This window comes from Coturnix japonica, chromosome 5 (genome assembly GCF_001577835.2).
Source record: "Coturnix japonica isolate 7356 chromosome 5, Coturnix japonica 2.1, whole genome shotgun sequence".
In the NCBI taxonomy this organism is placed as follows: Eukaryota; Metazoa; Chordata; class Aves; order Galliformes; family Phasianidae; genus Coturnix; species Coturnix japonica.
In genome coordinates this window covers 26,492,590-26,512,634 of record NC_029520.1, presented here as the reverse complement: position 1 = coordinate 26,512,634, position 20,045 = coordinate 26,492,590, and the positions used below count along the sequence as shown (strand labels likewise).

At 40.9% G+C, this 20,045-nt stretch overlaps 2 protein-coding genes across 2 annotated transcripts in view; one reads left to right on the top strand and one right to left on the bottom strand.

Annotated features, from left to right (window-relative positions):
• Positions 1–2,427: 2,427 nt before the first annotated feature.
• CHRM5 (cholinergic receptor muscarinic 5) overlaps positions 2,428–20,045 on the bottom strand; it is a 47,555-nt gene continuing 29,937 nt past the window's right edge. The window contains exon 2 of the mRNA XM_015864787.2: positions 2,428–6,082. Coding sequence (XP_015720273.1) covers positions 4,414–6,000 — 1,587 coding nt within the window. The 5' untranslated portion in view covers positions 6,001–6,082 and the 3' untranslated portion in view covers positions 2,428–4,413. The remainder of the gene's footprint in view (positions 6,083–20,045) is intronic.
• Positions 10,747–20,045, top strand: part of AVEN (apoptosis and caspase activation inhibitor) — a 73,848-nt gene continuing 64,549 nt past the window's right edge. The window contains exon 1 of the mRNA XM_015864788.2: positions 10,747–11,060. Coding sequence (XP_015720274.1) covers positions 10,806–11,060 — 255 coding nt within the window. The 5' untranslated portion in view covers positions 10,747–10,805. The remainder of the gene's footprint in view (positions 11,061–20,045) is intronic.

The window sequence follows — 20,045 nt, the reverse complement described above, 5'->3', positions numbered from 1 at the left end:
ATTGCACTGCAACACTTTCAGAAAGAGATACAGATGAGTTGTGGAGGTGAGGCCAATATAGTGTAGATGTATATTTTGCAGCAGCTAATGTTTTCCCTTCCAACTGTGTTTAAAAAATAATAATAATAATAATAGAGGAAGAAGTGAATGAATGTGTGAGTTTATTTGATGTACTCAGGTCAAATGTGGATTCTGCTGCAACTGCATTGGGAAACCTCCAAAGTTATAATGCAGATAAAAGAAAATTGCCAAGTTTCCCATAGCTTTTACTCATCAAGATAGACAGATTCGATCACTACTGCCAAAAAATGGTGTGAATAATGTTAACATGGGAACACACAGCTGAAAGCCAGCAGGCTGTATCTGATACTTAAAGGTAAATAACCTGCTCTGCAGCTCACTCATCCTGCTTGGAGGGTTTTGTAGGAAAGGACTTGTGGAGATGTGCTGCATGAACAACTTGGGCACCACCAGCTCAAATCCAGCTGTCCAATTTTGGAGACACTCTCTAGTGTTAACTGAAGTCCTACAGACCTCTGCTGATGCTGAATTCCAGTATGGGAATTAGATTAACTTATAATAATTAAATAGTATTAATAGATCTGCAGGCAAAAGCATGACAAAGATTAACGCAGTTCAAGCACTGACTTCAGTAGGAGTCATAGAGTGTGGTGTGTTCCATGCTTCTAAATGAAGAAAGAATGGAAAATACGAGCTGGATTTAGGTCTCAGGATGAAAATAATTAGTAACATTGCAATCCACTCATTGACACTTCTTTCTTAGAGCTTTTAAAGAGAAGAGCATGTTGTTCTGGAGTTCAGGTTTGGAAGTACATTTCAAATGGAGAAGCCACTGGACTCTACAGAAAGCGGTAACTCGAGCTTATCTGTTGTAAACATTTGAGGAAGGTCATTTGGTTTCCTAATACCCAAGTGGCTCCTTCATATTGCTTCTATCTCTATAGAAAGTAAAGGGAATGAATCCCAGAAGAAAATCACATAATTCTGGGTTTTTGTGTGTTTTTCTTAAGCAAACAATCCTGAGTGGGTAGAAGTGCGGGTGTGCCCTAAGTATGACAGAATAACCTGAGGAAAGTGATTTCCAAATATTTTTATGCAATATGAAGATTTTTAGAAATCCCCAAACACTGAAGGGCTGACTGGAAACTGTTTCTTGCAAAAGGTAAGGAACTGTTTTACAAAATTCTATTTGAAATACAGAGTCTGATGGCAGTCTGCAGGTATTCAGTTCTGAGTTCTAAACTGATTCTGTATTCCAATTCCATAATAATTTTGTTCTAAGACTATCACTATCTTCCAGCATTACATCAGATTCTTTAATTGTTACAATGACTTCTGATTTGGACTTAATATGGCACTGGGAGTTGGTAAGTATATTTATTCTTTCAAGTGTATGACTGTCCTTAGGGACATTTGCATTAATATTTGTTAGTTCAGTTAGTTTGACATGTATGGAATTTGACAAGGAGGCAGTGATACAGATTTCATAGAAATGCTCTGTGTAGGAGATAAAATGATTAGAAATAATCCATTAAATAATTAAAGTAGAGTTTGGGACTTTTCATGAGGCTTGGCTCTAAAACTGGAACAGAATATATAGGGTGATGAGGGAGTACAGTTAAGGATTTTGCTTAAGTACATCTCTGGACTCCTCAGGGCTATATAAACCAATGCAGTTCACACTGGGTACAACTGGGATGAGTAACAAAACTCCACATACAAAAATACCTTTCAACAATTAACAGCAATTATTAATTGAAGTGCATAGAATAATTATACATTAGAAGAATTATGATTAGCAGCTAAATTATAGAATTAAATTAATGGAAAAATGTGCTCTATTCTATTTTACAGGTTCTTGTTGTATTTTCTGTATATCTCTTGATTTCAGCTTTCCCCAGTTCTGTGAACTCTTGAGTCTTTATAAAGCATATTTATCTAAAAGGAGTGGGTTTCTGAGATATACAGAAGACTTGCTTATATGAAAAGGGAGAGACAGAAACAATTGCTCTGTTTCTTTTGTGGGAAAATTCAATATTCAAAAGCGTTTAAGTGTGCAAGGTTTCTGAAAGGCTTAGTTTGGATATATGTCTATAAAACTATACTGATAATACATGCATACATAGGCAAATATATGCATATGTATGTACTGATAAAATGCAGTTTAAGAAAACGTTATTTCACAGGTCCATGACCATAATTAATTAAAGGATCAGTAAATGAGAAATACAGATAACAAGATTGTTTTACATTGCAGAAGTCCCACAACATCTTTGAAGGAACCTTTATAGAGCTAGAAAACAAAACAAAATTAAGAAACTAAATACCAACTCACAGTCTAATGAGCTTTTGTGGTTTCTTTTTTGTTTTGTTTTTCAAGGGTAAACATCTCACGTAACAATCAAGTGACAAACACCTCTTTATATAATTCTAGGTATTTACAATGTACCCAGGTTTGGCAGTGTAGCATTTCACACTGTTAAGTGTTGGCAGCATAGTTTGAGCACAGGTTTCACAATTACACCAAACCAACATTGTAGCATCCATCACCATCTATTCTAATACATTTACTAAGCACAGAATTCATAAACATTTACAGAACACTCTAGTTCAACAGAAGCCAAAACCAACAAAATATATTCAGTTTAATTTCAGAAGTAGAAGCCAATGCTTTTAGAAACATCACAGCTAGCAGGAATTGTTACTATCTCATGAATTTTGCCTTTAACTACAGCTTGTGCCACAGAGGGACGCATTCATTTGCTAAAAATCAAACACAGTTTACTGAATGTCCAAACCACTGTAGTATAAAGTTACCCACTATAACAATTGGCACGTATGTAGTTACTGCACACACAAAAAGCTTTGGGTGGTGACGGAGGAAAATTGATGGAAAGGGTCTTTGAAAAGACCAATGCATTCTTTTAAGAAGCAGTCATATGCTGATGCACAAAAAGCATTTAGGCACAGTGTGGTGTGGTAAAAAATCAATCAAGTGAACTCAGAGAACATATTTTTACATGACTACACTGCTAATCTTTCACTGACAGTTTTCCCCTCTGGAGACTGGGGATAGAAAATATTAATTACTTGTACTGTGATTGCTGACATGAAGGAATTATATATCTGCAGGGAAATATGTTGATGATATTGTAATAAATTATATGAATGATTTTGCTGAGAGCAGTGGTATGTTCAGGATGACTAACACAATTCCTGAAACGTGCTGCTGAGTCTCATCACTGCTACAGTGTCCTCCTAACATGTACAATAGCTAGAAAAACAAACACTGGCCCAGATTTGTACTTCAGAGCATCTCACCCTGAATTTTGATCAAGAGGCTAGAACTGAATCTGAATATTTTTTGAGGTGGACTCAGTGAGGTACATGGAGTTCTTTCTCTGTTACTCACAAGTAGGTATCATGGCTTACAACAATTTTGTGCTAGATAAGTAAATTTGCAGGGCATCGATGTACATATTTGTGCAATAGAGAGACTGCAAAGGATTTGCCTTATGTCTCGCACTGTAAATAGACAAATTATGTCCATTGTTATCATCAGTTCTGATCCGTACTATTGTTGCTACTGCATCCATTTAAAACATATCCTTCTGAGGCATGAGGAAATGAAGAAATACAAATTCATAGATAGCTGCTGTTGCCACTTCTAGATGACACTGACTTGCAGGATGGAACTGAGATGGGGGCTGAATTCTCCTTATATGAAATATGTTATCTGTTTTCTCCTCTATAAGCCCTTCCTCTGTCCCCCTGAAAAGATGTTCTTAAAGTGCAAATTTTCTCAATATTACATTCTCCTGTAATAAGTGTATTCTTTTGGGGTACTAAGAATCTCCCTAACTGTTTAGCACTGGGGATAATGGTGTTTCCCTCTTTAAATAGGCCTTGTTTCATACCAATAGCATGTGGAAAAGTCTTTAAACAGAAGAAGCACGTGTTCCATTGCTTGCTCCATTGAAAAACAAGTAGACAATACAGCAGAAAGTAGGAAAGGAACTATAGGAAGAAACAGTTCTGCACTAAAAGGAGATAGACTGGATAACCTGCCCTGATGACTGAATGGTACTCACACGCTAATTCCTAGTTTATAAGACACACTACAATTTCTCAGGCTGAAAGGACAGAAGAGCCCAAACACAATAATTGTAATGCAGATCTACTGCATAATCATGAAGACCCTGTCAGCAACCACTGACTTCTTTATCCCACACACACTATTTTCATGCAAAATATCACTTTTTGCTGACTTTTTTTTTTTTTTTTTTTAACACATAGACATATAAAACAACAGGTTTGAAAATACGGAATTAAACGTCCTTTACTAGGCTATGTTAATATCTATTTTTCCATTTATCTCTTATTTAGGAGTAGTTATGGCATTCGAGTATTGCCCTGCCAGTACAGTTTCTCTTCCACTTTTTTCTTTTTCCACTGGCAGAAAAGCAGCATCTTAAAAGTTTTCCTGAAAGTTTTGTTACAGAGAGCGTAACACATGGGATTAACAGTGCTGTTCACATAGCATAGCCAATATCCAAGGTGCCACAATGTCAGAGGGATGCAGTCAGAGCAGAATGTGGAGATCAAAACCATTATATTGTAGGGAGTCCATGTGATGATAAAAGCCAAAAGAATGGCACTTAAAGTCTGTGCTGCTTTACGTTCTTTTATAAGAACCATCCTTTTCCTTTTGGTGATTTGGTTATTTATATTTGGATCCATGCTTTTGATGGAAGGATCCTTCGACAGAGCAGCAGAACAAGGAGTTATTTTTACCTTACGGCAACCATTGTTGGTTTCCTGAGTGCCATCAGCCTTAACTACCAAGCGGAATTTGTAGGCCACGCATTTTTTACTTTTTTGACCAATGGCAGGTGATAAAAAGTATTGCTGGGTCTCAAAATCATTTTCCTCAGGCTGGTCTTTGACAACAATATCCTTACTTTCCCTTTCATTAAACTCTTCTTCCTTGCCTTTAGATGGACTCGTGTAAGCTACTTGGAAAACAGGATCAGTGGCAAGTTTGTCCTCTTCTTCTGATGATGCATAGCTGCTGCAGGTGGTCAGTTGGTCAGCCTTAGCCCACTCAGCACACGTGCTCGCTGCCTGGGATGCCTTTACTGTAGCTGATGTACTTCGACTTGATGAAGACCAGGAAGCCTGACATCTCTCCCTTTTGGCTAAGTTTTGTTGCTTGCAACTGAAACAGGACTTCAGGAAAGTTTTCCGAGGCTTTATCGTCTCAAATTCGGCCACAGACTCAGAACCCTGAAGTTCAGCGAGGTCCTTGGTACGTTTCTCAGTCTCTTTATAGATGCGGCAATATAAAATGGTCATCACTGACACTGGAATGTAAAAAGCAGCAATCGCAGTACCAAAGGTGATAATGGGCTCATATAAAAACTGTATCTGGCATTCCTCAGGGGGTACTGTTCGTTCACCCACAAAATACTGCCAGCATAATATTACAGGTGCCCATAGAATGAAGGAGATTAGCCAAGCCAGGCCGATCATGATGCCAGCTCTTTTGGGCGTGCGTTTAGCCCTGTATGTCAAAGGCCTTGTGATGGAAAAATATCTGTCAAAGCTGATGACTAGGAGGTTCATGACTGAGGCATTGCTAGCTACGTAATCCAGCGCTAGCCACAGGTCACACGCCAGGCTTCCAAGAGACCAATGGCCTATGAGTATATATGAGGTATAGAGGTTCATAGAAAATATTCCAATGATGAGGTCTGCACAGGCAAGACTGAGCAAGTAATAATTGTTAACAGTTTTGAGCTGACTGTTAACCTTGAAGGATATCATTACAAGAACATTTCCCACTATGGTTATCAGGCTTACAATTGCAGTGACAGTGGCAATAGTAATAACTTCCCAGAGGCTATGCCCTTCTAACTGTTTGTGGTTGATGGACGAACTGTTTATAACAGTAGAATTGCTGAATAGGTTTACTTCCATTCTTTTTCTTGATCAGTTGTCATCAGAATCTTAGCATCCTTGCACACTGCTTTCTGTATTTGAAAATATAGTTTGGAGGCAACTGTAAAGATAAAAGGCAGAAAAAGAAAGCAGCTCATTAAACAGCACAGACTTCCATTAGATATACCTTGAAACACTTGTAAAGCAATCCATCAAATTATTTGTGTTCTCTTTCTGCGTTGTCATATTGTTTCTATCATTGTGAACATAAATAAAACACATTTGCATTCTAGGACAATGCACACTGGTTTCTTATAACATTTCTGAATGCAATCAAAACAACTATTGTTTCATAAGATGTTCAATCACGCAAGCTCTTACATTTTTAATACTTCGGGAGACACTACATATCATTAAAGACAGACATTAGAAGTTTTGCAGTGTGGGAGCCATAGTAGTGAGGCTGATCTCTTCTCAGTAGTGCGTGGGGATAGGACTAGGGGTAATGGGATGAAAGTACAGCATAGGAAGTTCCACACGAATGTGCGGAAGAACTTCTTTACAGTGAGGGTGACGGAGCACTGGAACAGGCTGCCCAGGGAGGTGGTGGAGTCTCCTTCTCTGGAGATATTTAAGACCCGCCTGGACGCCTTCCTGTGTGACATGGTGTAGGGAGCCTGCTTTGGCAGGGGGGTTGGACTCGATGATCTCTAGAGGTCCCTTCCAACCCCTACAATTCTGTGATTCTGTGATTCTGTGTAATGAGACAATAAGTCATGGTGTTGTTTCTTACAACACTGTGTGGAAGACGTCAAGATTTCAGAAATTGTCTCTGGAAAATTTGAGGAAGTCACTGTTTTGGAATCCATCATCAGAAAAGGAACCCAAGGGAACTCAAGATCCGTAGGGAGACAGTAACCATGGTGGCATGGTGGCAGTGGTAAATAAATAGGTGTTAGAAGTGCTCTGCTAGGGAATTTTTAGAGTTAAGCAAATAGGTAAGGACAAAAAAAAATGTTTTCAGAAAAATAAGTTAGGCTGAAAAGACTTTTCCCCATGGGAAGGTCTGAGCAGGAGAAGGTGTGGGAGTGCTGGAAGGATTGGGTGAGCAGTAGGGCTGAGGATAGAAATGAGTAAAATGAAGAGGATAACCTCAGTGACAAACTGCAACAAAAACAATTTAATACTGTAGACTGCATAAGCAGTAGGAGGAAATGGAACCACTGTTATTATATTAATATAAACATCTCTGATACCCATACCTTCCTACAGTCTCTCTAATATGGTGTAACTTTTCACTGCTGTTTTCTTGTCTTTGAGAATGCAAGCCTGAATCAGGAGATTAGCTTCTTTCACAGATCTCTGCTAGCTTTTCGTTATTCCAGCACATCTGATGATGTTAATCACTTGTTGGATGCTTAATCCTTCTAGGCTATGTAATTTTGGAATAATTGAAGAGTTGTTAGGTTTTAAGTCAGAAATAGAAGAGGATGTTTAAATTTATCATCCATCTAGTCAGTAAAAAGCAGGTAAGAAGATTCCCCCCCTCTTTTTTTTTTTTTTTTTTATATGCACTTCAGATGACATTTTATCAGATTGCCCCTCTGATATCATCTACCCCACAGCAACAAAATTTTTTTTTTTTTTTTTTTTGGAACTGATAGGGGTTCAGCTAAAATTATCATATAGGTCACCTATTAAAGTCCAACTTTTAAGTCTTCAGGATTCTTTCTCTACAAGATCTCTATTTTGTAGTCCTTCCAACCCATTCATACCACTCCTCTTCCATTCTAGCCCTTGGAACTTTATTTTCTTTGGTCTTTGCAAATGTCTTGCATTAACTGCAAGCTTTCCAGCCTGTACTTTTCACACATTGTCATCTATTTTAGTGCCAAGAAGCAGGCTCCTGGATAGATGAATATCAGCTGAATATATCACTGTTTTACAGCCACTTGCTGAATTTTCAGAAAATAATCTCAATGTTTTCCACTGTCATTTTACTTCATATTTTATTTTTTCCTTCACTTTTGTTATCCAGTGCCTTCTAAGTATCTGCAAAAGTATACCATATTTCTTCTTCAAACATTCCATAATGATTACCTTCTGTGATGAGATTTGATAACAGTAAGCTTGCTGGTGTACTGAGACCACTGGCTATAACACTAACCAAAGTGGTGCTTCTCCATCTGTGTTTGTTTCTCTGTCATCTCCTGTCTTATATTTAGATGCCCACAAATCTGTATTCTGTTTATGCATAATGCATACTGAGCCTAGCTCAACAGGCTTTTAGTTCACGTACAGGCCTTGTAGCCTAGCAATAACCATAGTAATTATAACATATGCATGTCGACCATCTGTATGCTTAGCTTCTCTGGCCTTGGGAGCCAGCCTAGCAGCCAAGAATAGCAGAAGTGACACAGCAGTCCTAACGAGCCCTAAGTGAGGGAAGAATTTTCATCCTGGTTCTAGAGTCTGCAGAAATCTACAAGGGAAAGGAGATAGAGGCCCTCACTTCTTTCTTTCTTCACAGCTGCTCTTATTAGCAGGGGAGCTGACCTCAGCCAGCTAAGCTCTAACTTAGTCACTTGAGCTACTAGAAAGGGGTTGTGCTGTGCCCAACAGCTTATAAAGCTGAAACACTGCCAGTGCTTGTGGCTGTTTGGCAAGTGAGAAGATTTCAGAAAAGCTTTGAGACAGCCTTAAAAAGGCATCAAGTGTGAACACCAATCAGGCACATGAATAAACCTCTATTAACTGGCTGCCTTCTACATCAGCATCATAGAATCATAGTATTGTTGAGATTGGAAAAGATCTCCAAGATCATCAACCCCATCCTATCCCCACCATGCCCACGAACCATGCCTAACACCTGGGGTTCTGCAGCTGCTCAGGAAGATTTTTTTTTTTTTCCCCCCCAAGAATACTTTGTCTTTTGCCATAGGTAAGTGAGCAAGTGTGCTCCTCTCTCTGGTCATTTACCCTCCCTAAAACTGGAAATTAGGAGGAAAGATTTCTGAAGCTACCCTGTGTAGACTGCAGACCACACAGCAAAAGGAGAAGCAGAAATTGTTGTTGCCCTAACACAGCTGTGCTTGGATTGAAATGACTTCAGCAGGGGGAACACGGATTATATGGTACATCTATTGCAATTAATAAGACAGAAATGTGTGCTGAGAGTAAGTGTCCTCTTGGGGAGCTGCCAACAGCTCATCTCTTCACAGTGGTCCTCCCTGCTGTTATTTGAAAACTTAGCTATTCTTTCCTTTTTGAAGGCTTTTCACACTTTTCCTTCCATTCTTATTTTTCTTCTTTGTACCAGTCTTACACCAGCACTCTTATATTCACCTGCTATCTTTTTTAAATGCATTTTGCTTTCTCCAGCGCTGTCCTTCATGCTTGGTATGAGTTCCATATAATCAATAACACAAACTTAGCCATTATCACCAAGTAAATCACTCTCACTATCATCATGTTTTCTCCCTAATGGACTGTTTTGCTGATGCCTATGAAAATTGGCAGCATCTAAGCAGCTCTCATGCAAAGATCTCCTGACATTTTGACCATTTGGATCAGCTTCTCATACTGAATTGTGCCCCTTGTGCCTCATAGTTCTCTGTTAACATATTGTGGTGTTACCTTTTGTTCCATGTTTTCCTATAACTCAGAGCAACAGTGTCTGAATGAAACTTCGGTGTGCCATGGTAACATAATTTATGTTGTCTATCGCAACAGGTTATAATAATAGGGAGATCAAAATTAAATTACAAAATCAAAATGCACACGTACAACACCATGACTTTGCTATCTGCCTCAAAATTATTGACGCATGAACTTCACACTTGTGAGCTGTAATGATATTTGCTATTTGTTGCCAAATATTGCTGATTTATTTATTTATTTATTTATTTAGCTAGCTGTAAGTACTAATTACAGCGAGCTGTTAAATCTGTACATCTAGTCAGCTCACAGCTATCTGCAGGCAGATTGTTCATGTCACAGATGAATTGTGCCGCAGATGCAGTCACAGCTTGGGTTTGATGGGGTTTATTAGCTCTAGCTCAGTGCTGGGCCTGCCAGGCCAGTGTTGGCGGTGCATGGAATTGCTCCAGTGTCCCTGTGATGTACTTGCTGCTGATGCTCCCCTCTACTAGATTTATCTGCTTGCACATAGCACTGGAGGCACGCTAACTTTGCTGGCCTGCAGTGAGTGCATTAAGGCCTAGCATTTACTACAGGCAGGTGTAGTGCAGAGATACAACCCACGATTTCACAGCGTGGGCGCTCTGGCAGCATTGTGTTGTGCGGATTACTGGGCTTAAAAACCCCTGAAAACAGACCTTTTAACGTGCATCTCCAACTGAGAGCTTGCACGGGAAAACCAATGGAGTAGGTGTGGGGTGGGAGATCGGTGAAGCTCCCTGGGCACAGCATGCGGACCTTTCAGCTCAGCAGAGCCAACAGCCTCGCTCCGAGGGACTAAGCAGTCCCTGCTGGGGCGCTTTGGAAGCACGCAGCAACGCCTGACAGACTTGACTTTGCACGGGTTTGCATGCAAGCAGTCATCCACCAGGGCTTGGTTCCTTTTTTGCCCCTCATACAGAGCAGAAACGAACTTCAGGCAGCTTTAACATCATTGTTTCCTTAGCATTAAACCGCACTGCTTTGGGGCAGGCCCGGCCGGGCGCACCGACGAGCAGGGCAGCAGCAGCCGGTGCCGCCGCCGCGCGGCGCCGCCATTTGCCGCTGTCGGCCTGTCGGCCGCCTCTTTCCGGGAGGAGGCGGGGACCGGCGCGGCACGGACCGTCCCGGCCACCGGCGGCGCGGGGTAAGGGCGCGGCCCGGCCATGCAGCCGGAGCGGGGCGGCGGCAAACCCCGGAGGGAAGGGGGCCGGCACGGCCGGAGACGGCCCGGCGGCGCGGAGAAGGCGGCCGAGCCGGCGACCGAAAGTAGCGGCGGGGACGGCCACGGCCGGGGAGGAACCGGAGGCCGCGGGAGAGGCGGCGCTCACGGACACGGACACAGAGGAGGCGGGGGCCGGGGAAAGCGAGAAGCTCGGGGCCGCGGGGCAGCGCCGCCAACATCCACGCACCATCGGCGGGTAAGGAGGAGGCGGAGGAGAGCCCGCCCTACGCACGGAGCGGGGGGAGGCGGGGCCGAGTGGCGGCGGGACCCGGCGCGGGGCGAGTGGCGGCGCTGCCGGCTGTCGCTGGTGTTGGTGCGTTGCGGGGTGGTGGTTTTCTGACCTAATGCATCAGTGGTTTGGTAGTGGGAAATACACGTCTGCTTTGAAGAGTACAGGAGTGCAAGTAGGGGTGAAGAATTGCTGAGTATTTTTGGCAGCTGTTAACAAGTCGAAATGAGTGTGTTCCCTCCCCACCTGCGCGGAACTTGCGAGAACGTGGAGCCAGCTTGCACAGTAGATGGCCGAGTCACAGGAACATGCGTTTGTCACTACGCCCAGTCGCTGGCCCGTGATTGAGCTAAACATAACGTCTTTTAGCAGGTTAAAATTAACACAAACGTGTCTTCCAGTACCGCACCCACACCTCCAGTTTGCTATGGAAATGTTAAATGTTTTACGCAGCCCACCGTGGTATGAGATCAACACTGTGTCTTCAAAAGCAATTTCCATTACCAACAGCACTTTGTAATTCAGGGCTGATTGCTCTGGCAACACTCCGTTCAGGTTGCCTTGCTTCCTTTAGTTTTGTTGCAACATAGAAATAATGACTGTCCCAGGACTGGCAGAAGGGGTGCGGTCACAGCCTGATGGGTTGGTACTGGCAGGGTGGGGTTGTCCTGGGGTCGCAGAGCAGCTGCTGCCCCCATCCTTGAGTCATTCTCTTTTATGGTGTTGTGGTTTCCATTGGCCCCAGGCAGTGTTTTGTGTGCATTAGAACAGCCATGGTTGCCAGTGGTTTACAAAAGCTGTAAGATATATGTATGCAGTGACAAAAAGGACAAATGTGTTTTAACGCTCATTTTTAGGATGCAGCTGTATTGATACTGTCTTAATTGATATTACTGATACAGGTCTTAATCCGTGTGTGCTCTCAGCACACCTGTCACAGGTCTTGCATTTGCCATGTGCTTCTAACAATTAGCCACAGTGCCAGCACTTGGCAGCCTGCACCTGGGGGTGTCCAGTGTTTGAGCCAAACTAAATGTGTCCTGCTTGGAAACAACAAGGTCTTTCAGCTTGGTCTTTTTTTTCCACCTGTGTGTTCATTTGAGTCTGGTGAATGCTAGGCTGTGTTTTCTAAATGCGTTCAGCTCTGATCTGGCAAGAAGTTATCTCCTTTATTCCTGGGTCTCGGCCTTCAGTCTGTTCTGCAAGGCCTCAGGTTTTACTGGCTCAGAGAGAGGGAGCTGAGCACAGTCTAAGTGGTTTGTGTAAGGGGGGACTCTACTTGTTTTAAGCAGTGTAGACTATGTATCGTTTGTATATAAATTGTTGCTGCTAAGCCTGATACAGAAGCGATTTTTGCTTGCTAAATCTTTAGTTGTCTGAGGGTTGTTTTTTCTGTTTATTAACTTCAAATGGTATGAAAGTAACTGGATTTGGATTTGTTGAGCCTGCTGAGTAGTAAAATGCAAGTAAATTAGGGGTGGGTGGACTTAGTAAAGCATCAGAAGAGCACTGCTAACACTGTGCTTCATTTGAGAACTTGGAAACACCAAGTGGAAGTTTTTACAGTGAGCAAAAAGTTGGCATTAAACTGCATCATGTTTTGGCAGTAATATTCTTCAGTAATTTGCATTCATTTTAAACTAATATTCATTTTCAAAGTCTATGTTTCCAGTGTTTTAATGTAATGGTTCCTTGGACAGTTTGTGAAGCTGCTGGATGCTGCGTCACGTCCTGCCTAGGCTGGTTTTTTGACCTGTACATCAGGGAGAAGAAAGCACAGCAGTAGGAAGCTGGCATCTCATTTTTTTGTGGGCCAGTGAAGGCTGGACTCCATATGTTTGTATGTTACTGTGAGTGTGCTGTAATTCCTTAGTAACGGGTGTTGAACTGTGCTACTTTCCAATTCTGCCAAGACTGAGTTGCTTAGTCCTTACTTTCCTCTGGGCGATAAGGCAGAAGATCAGGACACTCTTGGTTATAAATCATAGACTGCTCTTCTGGTAGTTTCACCTGTGGGTCAGCACCTTAAAAGTGTTGATTTCTATCGGCTGTTAGGACAGCATCTTTCTTGAACAGCTTTAAGGAACAGCTCTGTTCTTCAAAGAATGTTCTGCTTCTCTCGAGCATGGGAGGAAAAGTGCTTTTATTCCTTGGGAAGAGGAAACAGAATCTTGCACTTCTTAGAACTAGTGTGCGTGTTGATTTAAGTGGCTTGACTGCTGAAGGTTTAGAATCCTTGTTTCAAAAATAGTATTAATCTGAAGTCTGATGATGACCAGCTGGTTCACCAAATGGCACATTTCTTTGAAGATCTGTCAGCTCGAGGAACTTTCTGTTGCTCGTCTGTTTTAACTTATCTAATTTATGTTAAATAAATGGAACACATTTGCTGTTATTCATTTTTAGTATTGTGAATATGCTTGAAGTAAAAAAATGCCATTGAAAACGCTCTGATGTTATCTCCTTCTATCCCAACTCCTCTATTGTGGTTAGGATTCGTATCTTTTTTTGATGTGCTGTCAGAAACTTCGGATATAGAATATAGTCTATAGAATATAGTCTGTTTAATAAAATAGGACTCAAACTGTGGATGATACAGTTGGCTTTATTTTGATGGCCCTATACCGCATCCTTCTGAAGGCTGCTTAAGAAAGCTTTCTTCTGGCCTGTAATTTAATGCTCATCAAATTTGCAGTGTACAAAACATTCTTGTAACTTCCTTTCCTGTTCAGAATGATTCATCGCGTGTGCATGCAATGCGCTACCACTTGGAGTTGGCAGGTTTAGTTCAATGTTCCTTTTCTAACTGTAGGTATCGGTTACAGATGAAAGATGAATATGTTGATTTGGTTGCATTCTTTCTTACCTTGTGCGTTCATTCTTAATTTCAAGATGACACGATCACGTCTATTGATTTTGTTTTTAAATTGTCTAAAATAACACCCGTCAGATGATTTTGCTCTTAATTAGTATGTGCTAAACCTTTACAGTCTAAGCAATTGCAAAAAGCAATCTGTTCTCAGGCAGCTGCTCAGTAACAAAAGCTGGGATTGTTGAATGTGTTGATTTCTGTTAAGAGCACTGTAACGCAGCCCGGGCATGTAGGAACAGAAATAAATATCCTCATCTTGAGTGCAACACATCTTTTGATACTTTATGTCAATGTTCTCAAAGGCAACTGGAAAAAAAAAACCCACTTATTTAGATCAGCGTATATCAGTTTGTGAGCTGTATTTAATTACTGATGAGGTGTGAAGAGTTTCCCTGCTTAGCAGTTTCTCCAGTTGATGAGGCATGAAGCAGCACTGACTGATTGCCCTGGAGTGTGGTTTACTTTATTTGGAGCGTGATTTAGATGAAGCCTCTCCATAGCTGCGTGAAGAAGTGTTTGGAAACTTCATTACTCTTCAAGTGTCAAATTGGTGTTTGTTACATGCGATCCTTCAAGGCCTCCTAGCTCTGTAGCCTCCTGAGGATCAGAAGCACAGAGGAAGGAGCTGGACTCTTCTCCCTGCTGTCCAATGACAAGATGTGTGGGAGCAGCACAGCTGCCCAAAGGGAGGTTCAGGCCGGGCATCAGGAAAAGTGTCTTTACAATGAGGGAGGTCAGATGCTACGACAGGCTTTCCAGCAAGGTGGCTGATGCCCCATGCCTGCCAGTTTTCAAGATGCGTTTGGAGAATGCCCTTAATAATAATGTGTTTTAGCTTTTGATTAGCCCTGAGGTGCACAGGCAATGGAACCAGATGATCTTTGTAGGTTCCTTTCCAATTGAACTATTCTATTTCTATTCTATTTCTATTCCTGCATGACCCAGAAGGGAAGTTGGAAGGATCTAGTTCTTTTTTCATTCAGGCAAAGATATTTTGGGAGAGCATGAATTAGCAGTGCTCTGTTAAGCAGGAAGGTTGCTGCGAACAGATCAGAAACAAGATGTTTTAGGCAAGACAAGAAGAAAGGGATGTTCATAAGAAGGTCTAATTTGGGCACTGGGAATTAGAATGATGACCAAAAGGATAGGTATAACGTGTAATACGTTATCTAGGAAGTATATGGAAATCAGTATATAAAAATATTGTCTGGGGTTTTAAGCATACAGTGAGAGTTATAGAGCCTGCTCAGCTGCTGTGTCACTGCTTAGCACAGACCCCCCCCCCCCTTTTTTTTTTTAATTCCCATTTTTTTTAATTTTTTTTTTTTTCTTTCCTTTTTTCCTCATGCTGTCTGCATTGGAAGAAGAGAAACCCTTTTTATCCAGCCAAAATTAGTTTATTCTGTGCAGCTGCTGGACAGTGCAGGAACCTGCTTTTCCCAGCACCGGGGAGTGCATGGTAGTAACCATCCCAGATTGCTGTGGTTTAATGGGATTCATTGTTAGTCTTTCTTTCTATTTTACCGACTTCCCTTTTGATTTTGACTCAAAATACTTGCACTGACAACATGCTATTCAGTATGTTAACCTGTGGCACCCTGCTGCAACCAGCTCCACTGCTGACATCTGTTTGTGCACCTTAGTGATTCTCAGCTCTGTTCTGATGCCTGTGCCTGTTTTTCTGCCTCACTATTAAGAGCTGCTGTTCCACTTCTCTTCCTGAGGTCTTTGAGGTAATAACTGGATAACTTCAAAACGGATTGTCCTGAAGCTTTGTGAGCCCTGTATTTTTTTACGTGAAAGACAGCTTTGCATCTCGTCATTGTTTGAATTCAGTTATCACACGTAACGGAGTGGACCTTACTCAGACGAGAGGCAAAATGAGAACAGTCTGAACTCCGGGGAAGCTCTCCCGGGAGCTCGGCGTCGTGTTTGTCTGAAGCGTTATATTATAGCATTTAAGGGCGAGGCTGCGGGTTTCAGGAGCCGTTGGCTCCGACGCGCTGCGGAGCGTGGCCGCCAGGTGGGGCAGCGGGGGCATCGAGTGGACCCCAGCTGAGCTCAGGACTAAGTAACATTGTCTAAGTAACATTTGTTGCAATGGAGTTTGTAGAGGAGCAGACCTTCCTGCTGCTGCTGCTTTCCTGCACAAATCATTGGGGAGTTCAGAGACAGCTGATGGGTTTGCAGCCATTCTAATGGTGCTGCAGGGCCCTTTGTAGCCAGCAGCAGGTTTCACTGTATGTTAAAGGAACAAAAAAATTACTAATTATTGATTCAGTGCTAGTTTAGAACCTCATAATGTGTACACAGGAACATTTCTTACTGCTTTTCATAATCAAAAGGATTTCAGGCCTCTGTGATTCTACAGTAAGGCAGATGGGGGGATCTCTTTTTTTTCCATTGTTTTCTGTCATGTAATCCATCCCTCTGTGTATTAACATGTGGGTTTTCATTTCTCTTGTTATTTTTAAAGTAATCCTTTAGCTCCTTGGCAGGTGAATGTAATAATACGCTCTGCCAGTAAAACCAGTGAATCTGCTGGAGTGTGTGAGAACCTTGCCTCAAGGTTCTGTTTCTATTCTTGCTTCATTTTCCCCAGAGGAAAACTGCACAGTTGCAGTCTATAACACATCTCTCCTTAACCCTGGAATATCCAAGGTGTTTGATGTGCATAGAGCAGGGTGATAATTCTGGGCCACAGCATTTCCTTGGTTACTGCTCTGTTGTTGGTAACTAAGTTGATTTTTTTTTTTTTGTTGATTTTTAAAAATTATTATTATTATTTTCTTCTACATTCAGGCATAGTCATTCTATCTGCTTTGCCTGCTGTACTGGCTTACGTTCTTGTTAATTCGTAGCAATAGGTGGCATACCCATGGATGCAACAGAAGCTCCAGTGGATACCATGGTCCTTAATTCTTTTCCTTCTGCTTCTGTCTTCAGCTGGCAAGTGTGTTAATTATTGTCCCAGAGTGATCAGTGAAATTTATTTGTGGGGAGAAAATTAAAAAAGCTAATGGTTGCCATTAAGAAAAGCTTCAGTGTTTTTGGTTTGACCCTTAGTATTTTATTTTTTGCTAATTGGATACATATACATTAATGAATTAATGACTTACTGTCAAGAGTTTTTGTTTGTTTATCTGTTTTTTGTAAAAGCAGTTCTGCCTTGTTTGATACAGTGAATACCAGTGGGCTTGTAGTGTTTTCCCTCCTGGTGGAGCCAAAGTTGAAGTTGCTGACCAGTTGTTTGTGTAGCCGAGTACTGTCTGGAGCTTCCTGGTTGCAAATTGGATGCAGGGTCCTCCTGCAGTTTCTGTACTGTATGCATGCAAAGTACGTCTGGAACTGGCAAACAGTGTAAACTGTGTTGCAAGTAGAAATGTGATATGTACCATATAAATTCCGGCAGTCGTGAATCCCAACAAATATATATCTCAGCCCTTTCCCTTTTTTTGCTAATTTGGATGTGCATGAATTTTCAGCAAGTTCTAAACAATTCTTAGAGCTTCTTTGCAGTGGAGTTGCCTGAAGGATCAGGATGCTCTACTTTTTAGAATTATACTGTAGGAACCAGTGGCAAAGTAAAATTACATTTAACATCTTGTTTTTATGCCATTAGGCTGTTTAGAACCTTGGACAGTGATTCTTTATTTCACATTGTTGGGTTTAGAGAAGCTAAAGGTTATAGCTGGATAACAAAGTGATTTGAATTACTCACAAAGCAAAAGAATTAAGGTGAGAGAACTTCTAATGTATTATTGTTTGCTATAAAGTCAGTAAGGCAGCTTCTAAAATTACTTCAAAACCAGGTTTCTTTCTTGCGCACTTCATGAATGTTTTTCCCTTTAACCAGAGTGTTATTCCGGTAACATAAGGCATAGGTTTGAGAACAGGCTGTCTTTCTGCCATAGCTAATCCTATCTCTGGCTAACTCAGAGTGATGGGTTCCAGTATCTAACATTTATGAAGCAGTCTTTAGGATTTCATTCAATCTTTCAAAAATTCTTATCCTGTGCAATAAAGACTGAAAGCTTTTTTCTTTATGCTACCTGTTCTCCCAGCTGCCCTTTCAGCTAATTAAGCTTTTCTTTAGCTTTGGTAGATCTCTCTAAAGGTCACCAATAGAGCAAACCAGTGAAGAGGATTACTCTTTGCAGGGATATTTTTTTTCATTTTCTGAAAAATCCCCTCTTGAGGCTCTTCCTTCCTAAGTCTGAAATAAAAAAGAGTTAGCTTTCTCCTTTTTCTATTGAAAACACTTAAAAAATAGTTTATATTTATAAATCTGTATTTGTACTAAAAGAGATATGATGGCTAGGTAGGGAAGTAACTTGTTTATGAGGAAGCAATGTTTAGAGATCACTGATGACCTACTACGACTACTGGAACAGGTAAATACAGATACAAGAAAGTGGTGAACAAAAAATGTGTATGACCTCAACCCCTAGGCATGCCTTTGAAAAATATGTTTTCTTTTAAGTTACTCTGTCACATATATCACACAATGGTAGAATGCATTTAATGCTTGGTAACACTGATTAATGTGGTTAATATGGTTAAAAAGTCAGAAGGTGCAGTGAACAGAATAGGAAATTTTTTTTTTTTTCCCCTGTATTTTGGTATGTAAGTCTTAAAAAACAAACAACAAAACAACATAAAAGCCAAAGGATCTGCAGGTTGCTGTACTGATTCGCCTAAGCTGTCTGCCAAGGATTACAACTTCTACAAATGTTTGCTTTCTGTTGAGTAATTGGAAAGGGAAGAAAAATCTTATCTAAATGATGTGCTACCCTGAAGGAGGGAGTATTCTGAAAAGTGGTTTAATGATTTTCAGCGAGACAGCAAAGCAGATTGATGCACTTATCAATAACTGTTTGTTTTCTTGCTTTATTACATCCTTTGTTAGCCACTGCAAAATTCTTTTTGAGGCAGAAAAAATGGCTCTCAATGAAGTAATGCAATATTTTTAGCCGTTCTAAAAAATATCTGGCAAAATCATTTCTGTATCTGCCAGTTTACATTGGATACAGCTTGTTTGTGAGATTGTGGAACTGTTACCACTGATGCTTATTTGTGAAAAGGCAGTTGGTGGACACACAGAGTCTGTTTTAGATGCGAAGAGAACATGATGGGAAGGTTTGAATCTGCTATGAGTAATGAAGTGAGGGATTTGGAGAATGTGGAGAAGAGGAAAAAGTTGAAATTGCAGTTTACTTTCTGCTAAGTTTCAAATACCCAACACAGTCAGGTTTTTTCACTTCCCAGATAAGTGACCTGCTGTTGGACTTTAATACTTTTATTTGTGTTTCCATCAAGTCTCTTTTTTTCCTTTTCGGTTTCCTTGCAGTTTACACAATAATGTAATGCTGTCATAAAGACAGAGCAGGAATGAAAGAAAGAATGATGCTAATTGTTTGTTTGTTTGTTTTGTTTTTTATTTGTATATATACAATGTTTGTGTACCTGCGTGGTGTGTACTACAGCTCAATTGCTCCTGCATCAGGTGTTCCCTTGCTGTGCAAAGCAGAGAAATAGATTAGGTCAATTCTTACAAAGCGTGTCCTGGCACTGTATTCTTGTGGGATGTGAGAGACTTCAGCTTGAATGCACAGAAATGCACATAAGTGAATTGAATTTATTTCCACTTTCTGGGTGAAATACTGTAGTACTGCAGTAGCTGAATAAACATGGATTGTATTTATGAACACAATCCCTTTGGGATGCTGTGTTTTGGCACTTCCCTCTGGCCCTAATTTGTATTTATTCTCAGGTCCTCAGGGCAAACAGTACTGTTTTCTAATGAGTATGTATGTCATTAACTGAATGTAAGTTTCATATTTCTTTCAAAAACTGTACAGTGGTGATGTAGTGTGCTGATTTTGATAAATTTTTGTGCTTCCGTTGCCTACATTGGGCAACTGCTTTGAGACCAAGTGCTTATCACCATTTGTGGTATAAAACTGTTTCTGATGTAATTGAATCACTGGTTGTTAATCTTTTGTATTAATATTTTGACATATAGACAGAACCCCTAAGCATATTAATCGTGAATTCTGAAATTCTCTTATGGCATTTGG